We start from the raw sequence: 16,834 nt of genomic DNA, 5'->3' as shown, positions 1-16,834 counted from the left end.
TGGAGAGTGCCCGAATGCGAATAGGGAAAGAATCCCCTGACAACAGGTAAGTCAACGCAATAGCCTCCCTAAGCCACCAATCGACCGTGGCCTTAAGAGGTCATATTCGCTTTCTTATGACCTGCAAACAGCACAAAAAGATGATCTGCTTTCAAAATGAATTAGTTGCCTCCAAATAACACATCAGAGGTCCCCTAACGTCTAAACCCTGTAGAGCTCGAAAATTGTGAGGGAAATCCTCTTGAAGGATGGATGGCAACACCACTCCCTGGTTAACGTGAAAACGCGTGACTACCTTAGAAACCAAAAACGGCACCCTTCGAATTGTCACTCCCGCCTCCGAAAAAAACGGAGAAAGGGGCTCTGCACGAAAAGGCCTGAAGCTCAGACACCAGCCTGGCTGAAGCCATTGCCACCAGAAACACAGTCTTCAACTTGAAAACATTCAAGATCTTTACTCAGGGGCTAGAAAGGAGACCACCGAAACGCCCTAAGGACCAGGTTCAAATTCTAATCCGGCACCACCGGAACCCAAGGAGGTCTGAGATGCCCTACACCGCGAAGAAAACGAACGAACTCCGGAAGAGACACTAAGGAGTGGCTCCCCAAACGAACCCTCCAGGAAGCCAATGCCACTAACTGACCCTTTAAAGTACTTAGCAACAGTTCCTTAAGCATCACTTCCTGCAAAAAGGCCAGAACGGACCCAAGAGTGTCTGATTGAGGGGAAATGCCTGCCAAGGAACCCCAAGCCACAAACGACCTCCACACTCCATCATACGCAGTAGAAGTGGAACATTTGCGCGCCTGTAACATGGTCCCAAAAACCGCCTCCTGCTATCCTGGACACCTCAGACGCGACCGTACAAAGGCGAGGCCATAAGCCCAAATGGAGCGTGATCTTTCATGACTACCGGCCCCTGATGGATAAGACCCGGCCAGTGAGACAGGTGGAAAAGCTCATTGATCAGGAGGTGAATCAAGCCCGCATACCAAGGACATCTGGGCCAGTCCGGCGCAATAAGTATTACCGGACCCGGAAGACGAGAGATTTCCTCACTACTCAACTGACCATCAGCCACGGAGGAAAGACATATAGAAGCTCCAACGGCCACGGCTGAAGAATAGCGTCTATTCCTTCGAACTGAAACTCTCTGCCTCTTAACTGTTGTTGCTCACAGCTTTATTAGTAATAACAGTGGGATTTGAAGCGACTACCTCTGCATTACAAGACCAGTGCTGTTACCACTTGACCACAGCTGCACTTTGCTGAAGAACCGGGTCACCTTGGGATTGTAGAATCAAGCCATGAGATCCATCACCGGAGTCCGCCAGCGATCCGAAATCTGGCTGACAGCCGGCGGAGAGAGCTCCCACTACCCGGCATCCAAGCAATTGCGACTGAAAAAGTTGGCCTGGACACTTAGCACTCCCACTATGTGAGCCCCCGACAACCGAACTCGACGCTTCTCTGCCCCAAGAGACAGCACGGACGCCTCTTCTGACAGCGGAGCACTTCAAGTTCCACCCTGCCGAATGACGTACGCTACCGCCGTCGCATTGTCACAGAGAACTCAGACTGGTTGAACTCTCAACAACATCTCGAAAGCTAGGAGCGCCAACCGAAACGCCCAAAGTTCCATGAGATTGAACTGCAACCTGGACTCCGAGGGGGACCAACTCCCCTGAGCTGAGTGGCTGAGAACCACACGTCACTCCGACGCGGCGAGAGGCATGCCTCGAGTCAGTATCCGACCTGAGCCAACACCACACAGCAAAAGAAGCTCGCAGTGTCCAGGGAAAACAAATCGAAGAACCTCGGAAAGGAAAGACCAACGGCTGAGTAGATACCATTGCAAAGGCCACATGCAGTTCCAGGCCCAAGGAACGACCCCTGAACATAGTCCAACACTGTTGGAACCTTCAGCCGAATGAGGGAAGAAACCTAGCACAGCTTCGCCCGTTGCTGTTCCAGAAGAAAAACTCCGCCCTGACGGGTACTCTACACTGAAGTAGCTCCTGGGCCACTCCTCATGAAATTTTGGTACCCCATAAGAAGCAATTAGAGGTACCGGGTACGCTGCAGTACCAGGTAGCTGAGGCTAATATGTAAAAGTGTGGCCAGTATCAGTGTGCTAAGAGAGAGAGAGAGAGAGAGAGAGAGGAGCAAAATTTAATACTGAAGAGTTCTGAAAACTGTTCCAGTCATGTAAGAACTACTTGGCCAAGCAAGCCATAAGAGATAATGAAATAAAATATAGCCCACTGGAAATCTAGCTGAGCACCCAGCCTTGAACCTATAACCTTCAGGCTGAAAGGCCAGCAGCCCTCCTCAGTAAAACTAGAGTGATGTAAACAATACCCACACAGCAAATGCCACCAGGGGAGCCCAGAGGGTGCACGGTTACCAAGGAAACCGAGAGAAACCCGAGAGGCCTGCACTAGCCTCAAAATGTAACATTTCTCACTGAAACATGTATTCAACAGCCTTAAGCCTGACTACTAAAATACTGTACTGCCATATCTGAAAAAGGAGAAGAGTGAAAACCTAGGGTAGGATCCCTAATACTGATCCCTTCCTCCCTTCCATTAAAGATGTACACACACCCTGAACCTCCTCAAGGAAGGTCCAGAAATAGTCTTACTGTAACTCACCTCGTGAAGCACAGGCATCTCTACCAGGAGACTTTCAGATTGGCAGTACTTTCCAAGCAGCAGCATAAGGCTCTCACTGTCACGGCACAGCTGCAGGGGACTAAAGGGTCACCACCTCGCCCCCTGGAAAGCTGAGGAAGACACAAAGCTGTGGAAAACCAATATGCAGAAACTGGAGTGCTCCACACTAGGTTCCCAATCACATTCCTGAAAGATCTACATACAAAACTGCCTGAATTGTAAGCACATCAGAACCCAGGGGAGCACTGGGGCCTCAGCAGTGCCATGTGGAGTGGCAATAAAGATGGAGCTATACTAGATTGTAAGCTCTTGAGCAGGGACTATCTCTTTATGACACATTGAGTCTGCAAATAGATGGGAAAATGTGGGATACAAATGCAATAAATAAATTAAATAAATAAATGTCAGGTGTTCAGCGCTGCAAGTGTTTGGTAGCGCATACAAATGCTAATAATCAAGCACGCACATACACCCAAGAACACAATAGCCTCATGAACCTAACAGGCTTCCGCCGGCATCCTAGTGCCCGACCAAATGGAAGAGCTAACCGCAGAGGAAATATAATTAGCACTTACAATGCCTGTATAAAGAACGGAATCAGTTCTTCCCTTTAAAGAGCCTGGTCGCGGTGAGGTCAACTCCCTCTGTTCAAGGTGCCCTGAAAAGGATTCCCCCTGACCCTGGGACACCCTCCGAATCCATATGTCGTCCCAGGGTTATTATGGAGGGCTAAGTGACTTGCTCACGGACAGAAGGAGCAGCAGAGGGAAACGAACCCAGACAGCCAGGTTCAATGCCTGCGGCACTAACCATTATGCTACTCCTCCACTCTACCGGCCCCTTAAACCCAACCGGGCCATCTTAGGTGGCTTCTGTACGAACTCAGAGCCCGAGGCAGCAGAGCCTCAAAAATGGCCACCTCCTGCCCCTCTCCCTCAGAGCGCAATAAAAACGCTTTGAGCAAAAGAGTACAAACTCCGGGGATAATGCCCCCATATTAGCCTTTTCCGGGAGAGAAATTGAGGCTTCTCTGTCGGAGGGAGCCCCAGCAGATCCCGCCGCCGCATCCTGAGACCGCAGCGCCAGCGAGAAAATGGCGCCGGCGGATCAACCGTTCCAGTCACAGACTTTCCCACCAAGCGAGAAACGATCCCTTTTGACTAAGGGTTTGTTCCCGAGAAATAATAAAAGTAGAGCTGGCACTGATAGAGACTTGAGGGATATGTCCTTGATACAGCTCGCATTAGAGCGAAACATGCATGTCGGGCAATTAAATCCCTGGGTCTGACATATTGAGATAAGTAAAAAATATTTTCCCCAGCACACCCATAATAGCCATATTAGAACTTAGCTTGCCCCACTGTGAGGAACCACATGGCAAGCAAGAAAGAGAATCCTTAAGTCAGATGACTTTATCTGATTCCCCACAGTAGCCATTAAAGGAATGAGTGAACTTTCTTTACTGTTTAATCATTTTTCAATTGTCCTTGAACTACTTACATAAAATGAAAGTGGATAAGACCATGGGACCTGTTGCATATGACCCAAGAAAGGAAAAAAAAAAAACTCACTCATGAACATAATAACCACATCCCTGTTCAGCTTATAAGAAGGGGACAGTTTTGAGACACTGGTGATCCTGTTACATAAGGGGGAGGGGTTCGGAAGGAAAAGAGTATTACCTTTGTTCTAATCACTTTCCTATCATTTTATAGTTCCTTTCTTTCTTTTTCTGATCTTTTATTTACATCAGAAGCCACACTGATTTTCCCAATGAAAGGCAGTATATCAACTGCCAATCAACAAACACTAAAGAGAAAATAGCAAAGCACCTTGAAGCAAATACGTTAAGAGATACTAGGAAACAGTTTCACAAACAGAACTGAAATCAAAAGTTTCCTTAGCCTCCCTCTGGACTGCCCCAGAATGTGACTGATGGGTTGTGCACGCCTTCCAGGATGTGGAGACTGAGAACTCTTGACTCTAGAGAGAGCCAGTAAGAGCCCCTGCCAGCTAGAGACAGATCCAGTATTCTCAGTCTCCAGCAGGTGGAAGGTGGTGAGCCCTTCAGTCTCATTTTTTGCTCTCTTTTTCTATCTTTAGAACAGCTACTTTGAGGATAGCACAGTTTATTCTTCTCAGGAGTATTTTCTTCTGGTTCTGTGCATCCGCTGTCTTTGCCTGGTTGTGGAGGCTGAGGCCTGTGGGGGGTCTGTCAGCCTTGGGGGTGTTACACTTGAGTGGCCGGGTCCCTCCCCCCAAGTTCTCACTATTGTCAGCAAAATGCGCTGCTTATTAATGCAATTGCATCAGTCTCTTCGGGGGAAGAGCTGGTTAAAGCAGCCGCTTTAAAAAAAGACAAGTTTATTAGCACAGGTGCAAACAAGCAAGGCCCTTTCTTCTTTGTGGCAGCTGGCCTTGGTTTTCTAGTTTTTCTGGCCCCAGCATCAGGCGTTCCTGCTTTAAAAAAAAAAAAACACTTTGGTGCTTCCCTGCGTGATGACAAAGAAACTCCACCGCTATGCAGTGTGTCAGCAGCAGGGTCTAGGAGTGAGCGGATGCTGTAAATATTGCACCGCATTAGAATCACCGGAGGCAGGTCCCACTCTTTCGGTCTCGGCGGTGGCAGCCTTGGGTGGTAAGGATTCGGGCATTGGAAAGGATAACCCGTTGGCTCCAGTTTTGGCATGAAATGCCACCATCTTGCCTTTTCCGTCTGCGCCAGCAGATCAGCCTCCCTCTCTGCTAGTTCTTTCAGCAGAGCAGGCTACTGGGTGTCTGCCTGTTCTATCAGCAAGATCGGAAGGGGCTTTTCTCCTAAACTGGTCCTGCAGATGTACAAAGCTTTCCTGTCACACAAAATCAGGCCCTCCTTCAGCTCCTTTGAAAAGTCTGTGGAGGATCAGCTGGTCTCGGCTAAGCGACCTAGGGAGTTCCTGGGAATTGGAGGAAGACCTGGGTTCTGATCCAGATGAGGAGATGCCATCTGTTGAGGAACAATATTTTATGTGAAGGACAAGTTGCTGAAGTCTCTGGTCAGGTAAACTCAGGTGCTGAGTTTTTCTTCCTAGAGGAGGATTTACGAGCTAATATCTCTTTGGTGTCCACTACTTTACATTTTGAAGAAGAGAAGCCTCCTACCGTACAGGGACATAAAGGTGGATCGCCTAGTGAAGGGCATTCGAAGGCCAGGCAAGACCTTTCCTATGCACCAGGATAATCAGGGACATAAACGCAGTGGGATGTGCTGGATTCTGCCTTTAGACTTGCCAAGTCTATGGTTCTTCTCTATCTGGTCCCCGATTCAGACAAATCTCTTAAGCCTCCAGTTGTAGACGCGGTGGTCTCGGCGGTTACTAAGAGGATGGCAGCACTGTGCTTAAGGATGTTCAGATCATTTATGGAGGCTTTGTTAAAGAGTAGTTTTGATGTCTCTGCTTTAGCAGTGCAGGCAGCTATTGCGGCTCTTTAGTAGCTAGAGCTTGCTTTTGCTGGTCTGAGAAGGTCCCGGATAGAACTTCGGATGATCCGACCGTAATAGACGCCGAAGTGGCGAAGATTGAGATGGGATCAGCCTTTTTAGCAGATGCTTTATATGAATTACTGATAGCCTCAGCTAAGTTTATGGCCTTAGGTGTAGCTGCAAGACCGTCTCTTTGGCTACAAGGATGGTGAGCAGATGCGGATTCTAAGTCTAAGCTCAACAGATTTCCTTTTCAAGATTGTCTGTTTGGTGAAGAGTTGGACAAGCTGGTCCGCAGTTTGTGAGATACTAAGATGCCGCAGCTTCCTGAAGACCGGTCTAGGGTGTCAGGGTATGGTCTGTTTTCGGGCCGCAGTCAGGGTCGTGATTTTCGCCACTATAGACCAGGTAGAGTGCCTCCAGTGCAGTGGTCCCAGTTCTTTCAGAGACATCAGTCCTTTCGAGGACCTCAAAGAGGAGGCAGAGATGCAGGAACCTCTTTCCAGTCTACCGCTCATCCTGCACAACAAAGGTTTCCAGGCCTAGCCTCAGATTCCTGTGGGAGCTTAGCACATTTTTATTGGAGGTGGACCGAGATTACCTTCGACCTTTGGGTACTAGAGATTATTCAAGACAGGTACACCTTAGAATTTGTGCGTCAACTCCCAGACACCTCCCTGTTCTCACCTCAAAGCGAGCATGGTCAGGGATACTCTAAAAAGGCTTCTCGATCTTCAGGCTATTTGTCCAGTTCCTTCTTTGGAGCTCAGACAGGGTTGGTATTCCATTTATTTATGTTACATTTGTACCCCGCGCTTTCCCACTCATGGCAGGCTCAATTCGGCAGGCAATGGAGGGTTAAGTGACTTGCCCACAGTCACAAGGAGCTGCCTGTGCCGGGAATCGAACTCAGTTCCTCAGGACCAAAGTCCACCACCCTAACCACTAGGCCACTCCTCCACTGCTTTGTTGTCCCAAAGGAAAGTTCTTTCAGACTGATTCTGGACCTCAAAGCGGTCAATCGGGCTGAGTATTCAGTTTTCGTATGGAGACTCTTTGCTCGGTCAGAGTGACAGTTCAGACCGGAGAGTTTTTGACTGCGCTAGATCCAAGGCCTATCTGCACATTCTGATTCAGCCCATGCATTGTTTTCTGCACTTTGCGGTGTTACACAAGCCACATTGAGCCTGCAAATAGGTGGGAAAATGTGGGGTACAAATGCAACAAATAAATAATCAGTTTCGGGCACTGCCTTTTGGCCTGGCTACAGCCCCATGCATATTTACAAAAGTTATGGTAGTAGTGACAGCAGCTCTCAGGAAAGAGGAAATTCTAGTTTATTCTTACCTGGACAATTGGCTGATCAGAGCGAAGTTGTATCAGGACACCATATAGGTCACAGATTGTGTGGTGCAGTTCCTACAGTACCTTGGTTAGGTGGTCAACTTGCAAAACAGTCATCTTCAGTCGTCTCAGTCACTGGATTATCTGGGGGTGTGCTTCAACACTTGGCAGGGTAGCTTCTTTCTTCCCCAGGCCCGAATTCTCAAATTACAGTTGCAACTTCAACAGTTTCTGCAGAGATCAGTGCCATGTGCAAGGGACTATGTTCAAGTGTTGGGCTCCATGGTGGAAAAGAAAGAGGCGGCCTTGGGCCAGAGAACATACAAGATCTCTTCAGAAGTCCCTATTCTCCAGGTGGTCACAGCAAAGGTATTCCCTGCAGAGAAAACTGCCACTACCAGCGCGGGAGCACTGCATCCTCCGCTGGTGGCTTTGAATGAACAACCTATCCAAGGGGATGCTGCTAAATCCGCTGCGCTGGACAGTAGTCACGACAGATGCCAGTCTCAAGGGCTGGGGAGCACACTAAGGGCCTGTATGTACAGGGTCTTTGGTCTTGGCCGGAGACATCCTGTTCAATCAACCCAAACTGGAAACCAGAGAAATTCGGCTGGCACTAGAAGCATTTCGTCCTCTGCTGGCAGGTGAATCAGTTCGCCTCATGTCGGTCAACACCACAGTGATGGCTATGTCAAGGTGGAATGAGGAGTCACCAGTTGGAACAGGAAACAAAACAGCTCATGACTTGGGCAGAATTACATCTGGTTGCTCTTTTGGTATCCCATATAGCGGGGACGGAGAAACCTTCTCAGTCGCAACACTTTGGATTGGGAGTGGGCTCTCAGCAAGGTGGCATTTCAAGCAGTCGTAGATCACTGGGGGCTTCCGGTCATGGATCTCTTCGCCTCCACTTTCAATGCAAAGATGCCGCTGTACTTCAGTCACTGAAAACATCTCAAAGCATAGGGAGTGGTATGCACTTCTGCAGCCTTGGCTGCAGGGCTTCTCTATGCATTTCCCCTGTGGCCTCTAATAGGGCACCTACATCAGTAAATCGAGGCGCACAGGGACGGGGTGATCTTGGTGATGCCGGATTGGCCCCGCAGACCTTGGTACGCTGATCTCTTGTGCCTGCTGGTCGGCTCTCCTCTCAAGTTTCTGGAGGCTCTTGGTCTAAGGCCCAGGACTTCATCCAGACCCAGGTCAATTTTGTCTTGCAGCTTGGCTCAAGTGGGCGCAGTTGACGAAGAGAGGTTACTCAGCGAGTGTGGTTGCCACAACGCTTCAGTCATGGCATCAATCTACTTCTCTTAATTATGTCAGAACATGGAGAGTTTTCAAGGCATGGTGCACTGATCTGCACATCTCTCTGTCGTGCTTCGGTGGCGCAGATCTTAAGATTTTTTTACAACAAGGTTTTGACAAAGGTCAGGTGCTGGCCTCGCTTAAAGTGCAAATCGCGGCCTTATCCCATTTTCGTGGGCGCGTTCAGGGGAAAGCCTAGCTAGCTATCCAGATATTTCTCAGTTTTTATGTGGGGCGGGTCTCATACGCCCTTCCTCCCAGACTACCTTTCCACTATGAGATCTTAATTTGGTTCTCTCGAGGTCACCCTTTGAGCCTTTAGTGTCCTGTACTTAGAAGGATTTGACACTCAATGCGGTATTTTTAGTAGCCATTGCCTCAACTAGGAAGGTATCAGAGTTGCAGGCCCTTTCTTGTTGGTCTTTGTTTTTGTAGTTTGCTAAAGACCAGGTGGTGTTACGCCTCATCCCTTCCTTTCTCCCTAAAGTTTGGTCTAGGTTTCATTTGTCCCAGTCGGTAGTTTTGACTGTGCTAGCTAGGTTCTTCGTCGCTTGAAGTGTCTCGATGTTAGGAGGGTCCTGAAGCACTATTTGAAGACTACAGAGGAATTTCATAGGACGGATTGTCTGTTTCGGCTGATTGGAGGCTCTCATAAGGGGTGAGCAGCTTCTAAACCTACCATTTCTAGGTGGCTTAAAGAAATGATAGCTTCCGCTTACCTTCTCTCCGGGAAACCAATACCTGAAGGAGTGAAAGGGCACTCTACCAGAGAGCAGGCAGCATCATGGGCAAAGCGCTTCCAGGTGCCCCCTTTGGAAATCTGTAAGACAGCAACTTGGTCTTCCCTTGCATTCCTTCTCAAAACATTACAGATTGGATGTACAGAGTCGTAAGGATCTGCGAACGTTCTCACACCCGATTTACTAGAGTCCCTCCCATAATGGTACTGCCTTGTTACTTCCCATCAGTCACATTCTGGGCCAGTCTGGAGGGACACTAAGGAAGGAGAAATTAGTTACAACTTTCTGAGCCACAGATTATCCTTCAAAAATTGCTCTCAGTAGCTAGTGGTTCTCCCATGAGATGTGGTAGAGTTTTACTGATTACCCTCCATTTGTCATAAGCAATGCAAGACTGGAGTCTGACACAGCATCTCTAACGGCTTATGTTTAGATAAGTTATTGCCAAATCTGAAGATCTGTAAATTGCTCAAGGTGTTAGCATACAAGATTCAACCAATTGAAAACCACCACATTCAGGACCATATGAAAATCATTCAAGACAGCTTTGCCATTTTATATTAAGATTAAACTGGTTGATTACATATATATTACACACACCCCTATATATATATATATATATATATATATATATATAATTTTTTTTAATAAAGCACCCATGCAAACATAACATGTGAAGATATTCACTAATAATCACACAATTAAAAGATTAACTTACATAAAATTTTAATGGGAAATGTATAATCAAACGAAGATGTTTATGAACAAACCTAAAAGTAAATCAGATCAGCAAAACAAAAAAAAATATTTACACTGGAAGCAACATTTAAATACAAGATTAGAAAGACATTTCATGGTGGTTTTTTCCTGTTGAGTACAAACTTCCAAAATGCATGCATTTTGTGCAAGAAGAGGTTGAGTATGCCTTTCTTAAACCTACACATGTAACTTCCCATTGCTGATCCATTTATTTGCACTACCGTAGTTCCACAGCATAAAAAAGGCAAAAAAACAAACAGGGGACACCACCCTGGGGGGTGGTTAGGGGGTCTGGGGCCCCCCCCCCCGGATCTTTAGCCCCTGTCACTGGGGGGGGGGGGGGGGGAGTCGGTCATGTTGTCGGTTCCTGCAGGGGGTTGCTGCATTGGGGGGAATGGGGGCCTACTAGCATGCAAATTCATGCTGCACAGAGCTCAACATTCCTCCCCAATGGTCTGCAAACCCTAACACCAGCTCTGAGCTGGCGTAGGGTTTGCCAAAGCCAGCGAGCCAATCTTTTGCGTGCTGGTCGCTGATCATTGGGGATGAATAAGTTTAGCATGCATTTGTATGCTACTTGTGTTAACAGCCCTGTTTTGCATGCATTTGCATGCTAATTGTGTTCAGATCCCGTGAGTGCATTGTTTCACGCGCTGGGGGGCTCTGATCATGGGGCAATAGCAAACGCAGGCGCTAACAACCTCCAGCACCTGCGTTTGTTTATGATCATCGGCCCACTAGTTTTTTAAGCCAATTTTAATAGCACTGGAAAAGTTACTCCTCCTACTCAATGTTTAAATCGCTGCTCTTAATTATCACAATGTGATTGCAGGGTTTTAAAGTCTCTATGGAAGGCACTATTACCCATCATGTGTCCAATTTCCATGAATACCTCCACGCTAGAACAGTATTCCAAACATCACAGTCACTAGAGCATTTGCCATTTTGGGAAAGCATAGTTTAGTAAAAGAGGCTTAGCTGTGTTTCCTAAATGTTAGGCAGAGATGGCCACCATTTTATACAGAGAACAAAAACATACTGAAGTATGAGACCCGCTGGCATGGTTTTGAACAGATACTGGAGTTCTTCTCAACTCCTGGAAGAGGAACAGCATGAAGAATTCCTAACATGGATAAAAGCAAGGTGGCTAACAGACCCAGGAATGGTACTACTTCCCTCGTAGGTCACTGGGGCCAAGTATGACGAGTGTGGTTCTTTTTCTCCAACACAAGCAATCCCATGTTTTTCTCAAAGAGTGACCTTTCTTTCAGTTTTGAAATTCCATGGCCAGGAGGTTCAGTCTGACTGCGGGCCCCTAAAAGATTAAATAATCTGACCACAGAGATATTCCATTCTGGAGGAAGGTCTCTAGACAGTGGTACAGGAAACTAAGGGGATTTGTTTTCTTACCTCCAAAGGCATCTGGATAGTTATTAGCCTTACTACAGAACTTCTATCACATTAAATAACTTTTAAGCAAACAGTTGAAACTAGTTTGTAATAATGTAGGAGATGCAATAAATCATTCTTCTGACTGCAGTTCATGTCAGGAAACTTCTCAGAGATAATCCAAAGTCAGCATTTCAGTGCCTAACAAAACCAGACATGAAGAAAAGGTTCCTAAAAAGTTGATCACATAGCTAAAATGTTAAACACATAGCTATAAATCACCACTCTCACTATCATAATTTAAGCATTTTAAGTAGTGTCTAGATCCTTCACAATTTTCCTCTGTCTTACATCAAAACATATTCGACAGTCAAAAAAGCTGACAACCTTGTGCTAAGAGAAGAATATGAGATTTTTCAGTGTCAAAAGCCACTAAGGGAAGCTTGGTGCATTTCCACTTACAAAACCTTTGTCAAATTAACAAAATGTGTCATTCTATCTTCCTTTAAAATCACCTATTTACCAGGTTAGGTGGACACCCAGTAAGACAACCATAGTTATGAATGTGAAAACTCAGTAGCCCAGTCTTTTACAGATGAGCACTGAGCTGCCTATCCTTGGGTACCAAACAAATACAAAGCAACTGAGCAGCCAACTGCAGCAATATTTAACCTAAGCTACTCATGCACAGGAGTACCACTTTTTCAACCATGGCACTACCCAAGCCTGGTTTCTCTTGATACATTGGGGCTCTTCTTCAAAAGCAAAAAGTGCAAAGTGCCTACAACTGAGCCCTGGCTGCTCCACATGCATAAAGGCATCCAATAACACACCACCTCATTTTCATGTGGATCTCTTTTTTGTATTCAAAAGACAACAAAACCTAGTTATCATATCACTCACACACTCAGTCTATACCCAAATACATTGTTAGAATTTCTCAGTTTTCCCCCAATTCATATAAACCTTACATGCAGAAGCATTATGCAGCAGTCAGATACCCAATTTAGGAAAACTTGTGGTGCTTAAAAATTAGTGCTTCATTACAAAGGATCACTTGCCTGCTGCAGCGACATTAAGGGTTCCTATTGCACAGCAGTATGAACCATTCTTGTTTTGTACCAAGAGCTTAATTAGGCACACCTGAGTTTCTTATAGCTACAGACCTCTAACCACTGATACAGCTAATTAAACTCACAATAAAAGCCAAGAAGGCTCAGACAGTTATGTAATGGGAGTCTAAAATGTTCCCAGGCCTTTTGTCAAATTCTACAACACCAAACATCTTTAATCTATATATATATAACCGCCCCCCCCCCCCCCCAAAAAAAAAAAAAATATATATTTGACAAATCAATTAAACAATCTGAAAAGCTCTGACTAGTTTTCAATGGGGAAGAAACCTACACAAGAATTCACAACTTAGCGGGATTCAAAACTTATCAAGGCTGCTGAAATAGTGCAAGTCGCCAATTAAGAAATAAATTTCAGAATTACTGATTATAAGAGTTTGGCAGTGTCCTATACTAAAAGGCTGGCAAAACATTCAGTATATATAAAGGCCAAGAGAAAAAAAAAAAACGACACTGAATGGCCTTGTGTAAGAAAACTGTTGAAAGAATGCATCAATTAATACAGAGAATTATGCTCTTAGCCATAACTAATTTCACACCTATGCTAAGATTGAACTTTGTCTTTCCCCTCAGCAAACAGTAAGCCAGATAATCATACAAAAACCTGACAACCAACTAAATGTTCTCTATGATTTTAGGTCTGTAGTTTTGTTCTATACAAATGCATCTGTAAGACTGCAACACAAAGGATGAAATAAAACAATGTTAGAATAGATAAGTTACAAGGAAATTAAAAAGTTGTGAAACAGTCCAATTTGGTGTTATTCAAAATTACGAACACACATGTGCTATACGTAGAAACCACAAAAGAAGCATTTACAATCAGACAGCAACTTCCCCAATTCAAAGTCATTGAATTATCATCCACAGCAGGTAGACCAATCATTCCATATTGTACTTATGAAATAAATAAAAATATGTTAAAAACAGAAATGGATGTTACTCAGAGGAGCTTATATTTTTCACATTTTGCATACAGTATCTATCCTTCCTGAAACTGGAACCATCCAACAATGTTAATCATTCACTTTCATTACAACAAATGCTTCTTAAGACTATGGTTATAATTTCAACTGTATTCAAACCCATTTTCACTGTGACAACATACAAATGACATAAAAAGGTACAATATATGATTTACACAGAACCATGAACTCTCAAGTCTTTCACCTTTAAAATACTTTGTTTTGTTTTAGCAGGATCCAAGGCGACAAGAAAATCTGCTTTGTACAGTGGATAAAGACTATCTCCCAGCAAAACCCCACAATAACTGTTCTACATGTGATGATTTATTTTGTTTGTTACATCAAAAAAATGTTACCTAATGCCACAGCAAACTTAATTACACCTCCCACAACTTTAAATGTTAAGAACAAATGGAATTTTTTACAAATGTTTAACAGATCCAGTGCACAAAATTAATTAGGCTGTACACTGAGATGTGCAAACCAATAATGAGAGTTTACCACTCCAGTATGTTTTTGCTCTCTGTATAAAATGGTGGCCATCTCTGCCTTACATTTAGGGAAACACACCACTAAAGACTACCTTTTCAAAAGTCTTTCAATGTTGGAACAAAGTAGCTTTTCAAGAAACAAAATAAATTTGAATTTTGCTATAGGTTTGTCAAACAGGAACAAGAAAAAGGCTTAAAATTTAAGATCTTAAGCCCTTAGCACACCACAATGCCAACATGGAGGACAACACCCAAGAGCCAGCCTCATTCAGGCTCTTTACACTGCAACTCCTCCATTTCCAAAATACATCTCAACCAACAAGAATGTGACAAAGTTAAAACTCAGTCAAAAAAAATGTATATGCAAATACAATTTCTACTTTTCAAAATCTAGCAACCAGAACAAAAAAAATACCACCGGTAGTGAATGACATTAAGTTTTTGTTTTGTTAGTTTTTTGTTAAGTAAATACTTTAAAACATTTGAGGAAATGACCGTTTTGGGGGTTGAAGTTTTAGCTATCCCTTCCCCTATCAACACTAGCATGTTATTTCAAGTTGACGAAAACAAAGAGACCGATTTCACTTTAACTGATTCTTTCTAAATTACGCATATGGTGGATAAACTTTCTTGTTTACTTATTTTTATTTTTCAGATCTTTTTTAATATATATATATATATTGTAAAATACCAGCGAACTAGTAAGATTTGGAGCTTGAGACATGACTGAAGGTAAGAGATGCCCAGGGCTGAAACGTCATTCGAAAAGAATAAATGCAACAGAAAAGAGAGCAGAAGCAAACGTCCTCCCGAACGGCATCGCTCGCTTCCTCCGGCTCTTGGCCACAAGTGAGCCCCGGTCTTCCCAAAGCAGGAAGGAATACAGAGAAACCGAAGGATCTGGAGCCTAACGGCTAAGCAGAAGGGAAGGATAAGGTGGTGGGGGGGGGGGAGAGTCCTACCCACCGGCAGAGCTCCGGTCCCGACCCTCCCCCTGCTGCCCCTTCTCGCTTTGTTTTCATTGGAAGCCTCAGGCCCTAACAAGGCTCTCTGCCTGTCACAGCCCTGGAGAAAGAGGGTCGTTACCATTCCTACACCGGATCCATGTTCGGGGAGATGGGGGGGGAGGGGGCGCTGGGGAGAGGGTAAGGGGGTCTCTCTCTCCCCCCCCCACCTCACCCAAACAACCTCCAGCAGCCGCCATATTGGAAACTTTCTTGCTCCCTCAGCAACTCGTAACTTTTAGTGGGAGCTCCGCGCCCCAACCCCCACTCCCGGCACTCACCGGCGGCGGGCGCACCTTACAGATGCCCGTCTTCTCGGCGATAGGTCTAATCTTGTTAATGAAGGCGAAGGGGTCCGCGAACTCCTCCCAGCTGGGCTCAAAGACCGGGCACTCAGGCGGCGGGATGAACTCGGTGGCCATGGCTTGGTCCGCGCGCGAGCGCACTGGCTTTTCTCTGGGGAACCGGCAGTGGGGAAGGTGTAACGGCCACTGCTCCTCTCAACGCTCTCGCTCCGCCAGCAGCAGCACTGCAGCGAGGCCTCGCGAGCTCCCCCAGCGTCACGCACGTCTCCCAGCACCGCCGTGCGGCGACGTGCGCCTCCGCCGGCGTAAATAGTCCCCGCTCCTCTCCAGTGTCCTCTTGTTGGGGAGAGGCTCAGAGGCCTGGGCTCTAACCGTGGGGGGGGGGGGGGGGGGGGGGAAGGAGATTGGAGCTCATCTTCCATCCTGAAGTGACAAAACCGTTCTCATTAAATATAAAATACAGAGATGAGCTGCGTAACCCTAGTAGCGCTTTAGAAATGTTAAGGAGTAGTAGTAGGAAAGTTATTGCTTCATTCTGAACGCATTATGGCTTGCTTGTTACAACTAGTCTTTGTTCTGTCAAAGTGGTGCTATTTTACTTTTGCCATAAACTGATTTAACATAGGCAAACGGGACTGTCCACATGGGAATGCAAAGCTAAACTGCACAATGTGTTGATGGAGAAATTATTAGGAAAAGAAACAAAAAGAGAATATCAGAATGCCTCTTATTCAGTCCATGATGTAGCCACACCTGTAATTCTAGTCGAAGTATATACAACAAATACAACCCAGAATTAGAAAAAGTACGGAGAAGGGCGACCAAAATTATAAAGAGGATGGAGTGGACTCCCTGTGAGTAAAGGTTAAAGAGATTGGAGAAGAGCTCGCTAAGGGATGATAAAGGTCTATACAATCATGAATAAAAGTTACAAAATATTGTACAGAGGTGGAAACATTTAAAATACACATAAGATCAAATATTTTTTATTCAATTAAGCTCTAGAATTTACATGGCAGGATTTTTTACAAGGTTTGGACAAGTTCCTAGAGGAAAAGGCCATAAACCATTATTAAGGTAGACTTAAGGGAAAGCTACTACATATCCCTGAGGAAGGACACATTGAATCTATCTACTTTTTGGGATTCTGATAGATACTTGTAACCTGGATTGGCCACTGTTCAAAAAAAAATATAAATACTGAAACTGATGGATCTTTGGTCCAACCCAAGTATGCTACCCTGCAATGTCAGAAGGGAG

The 16,834-nt window shown here is 45.3% G+C and overlaps 1 protein-coding gene across 1 annotated transcript in view; it reads right to left on the bottom strand.

The window, feature by feature from the left end:
- Positions 1-15,846, bottom strand: part of KDM5B (lysine demethylase 5B) — a 246,733-nt gene extending 230,887 nt beyond the window's left edge. The window contains 1 exon segment of the mRNA XM_030221829.1: positions 15,551-15,846. Coding sequence (XP_030077689.1) covers positions 15,551-15,691 — 141 coding nt within the window. The 5' untranslated portion in view covers positions 15,692-15,846.
- Positions 15,847-16,834: the final 988 nt, after the last annotated feature.

Source organism: Microcaecilia unicolor, chromosome 12 (assembly GCF_901765095.1).
Source record: "Microcaecilia unicolor chromosome 12, aMicUni1.1, whole genome shotgun sequence".
Taxonomy (NCBI): domain Eukaryota; kingdom Metazoa; phylum Chordata; class Amphibia; order Gymnophiona; family Siphonopidae; genus Microcaecilia; species Microcaecilia unicolor.
Note: the sequence above shows the minus strand (reverse complement) of the source record. Positions and strands in the feature narration are given on the sequence as shown.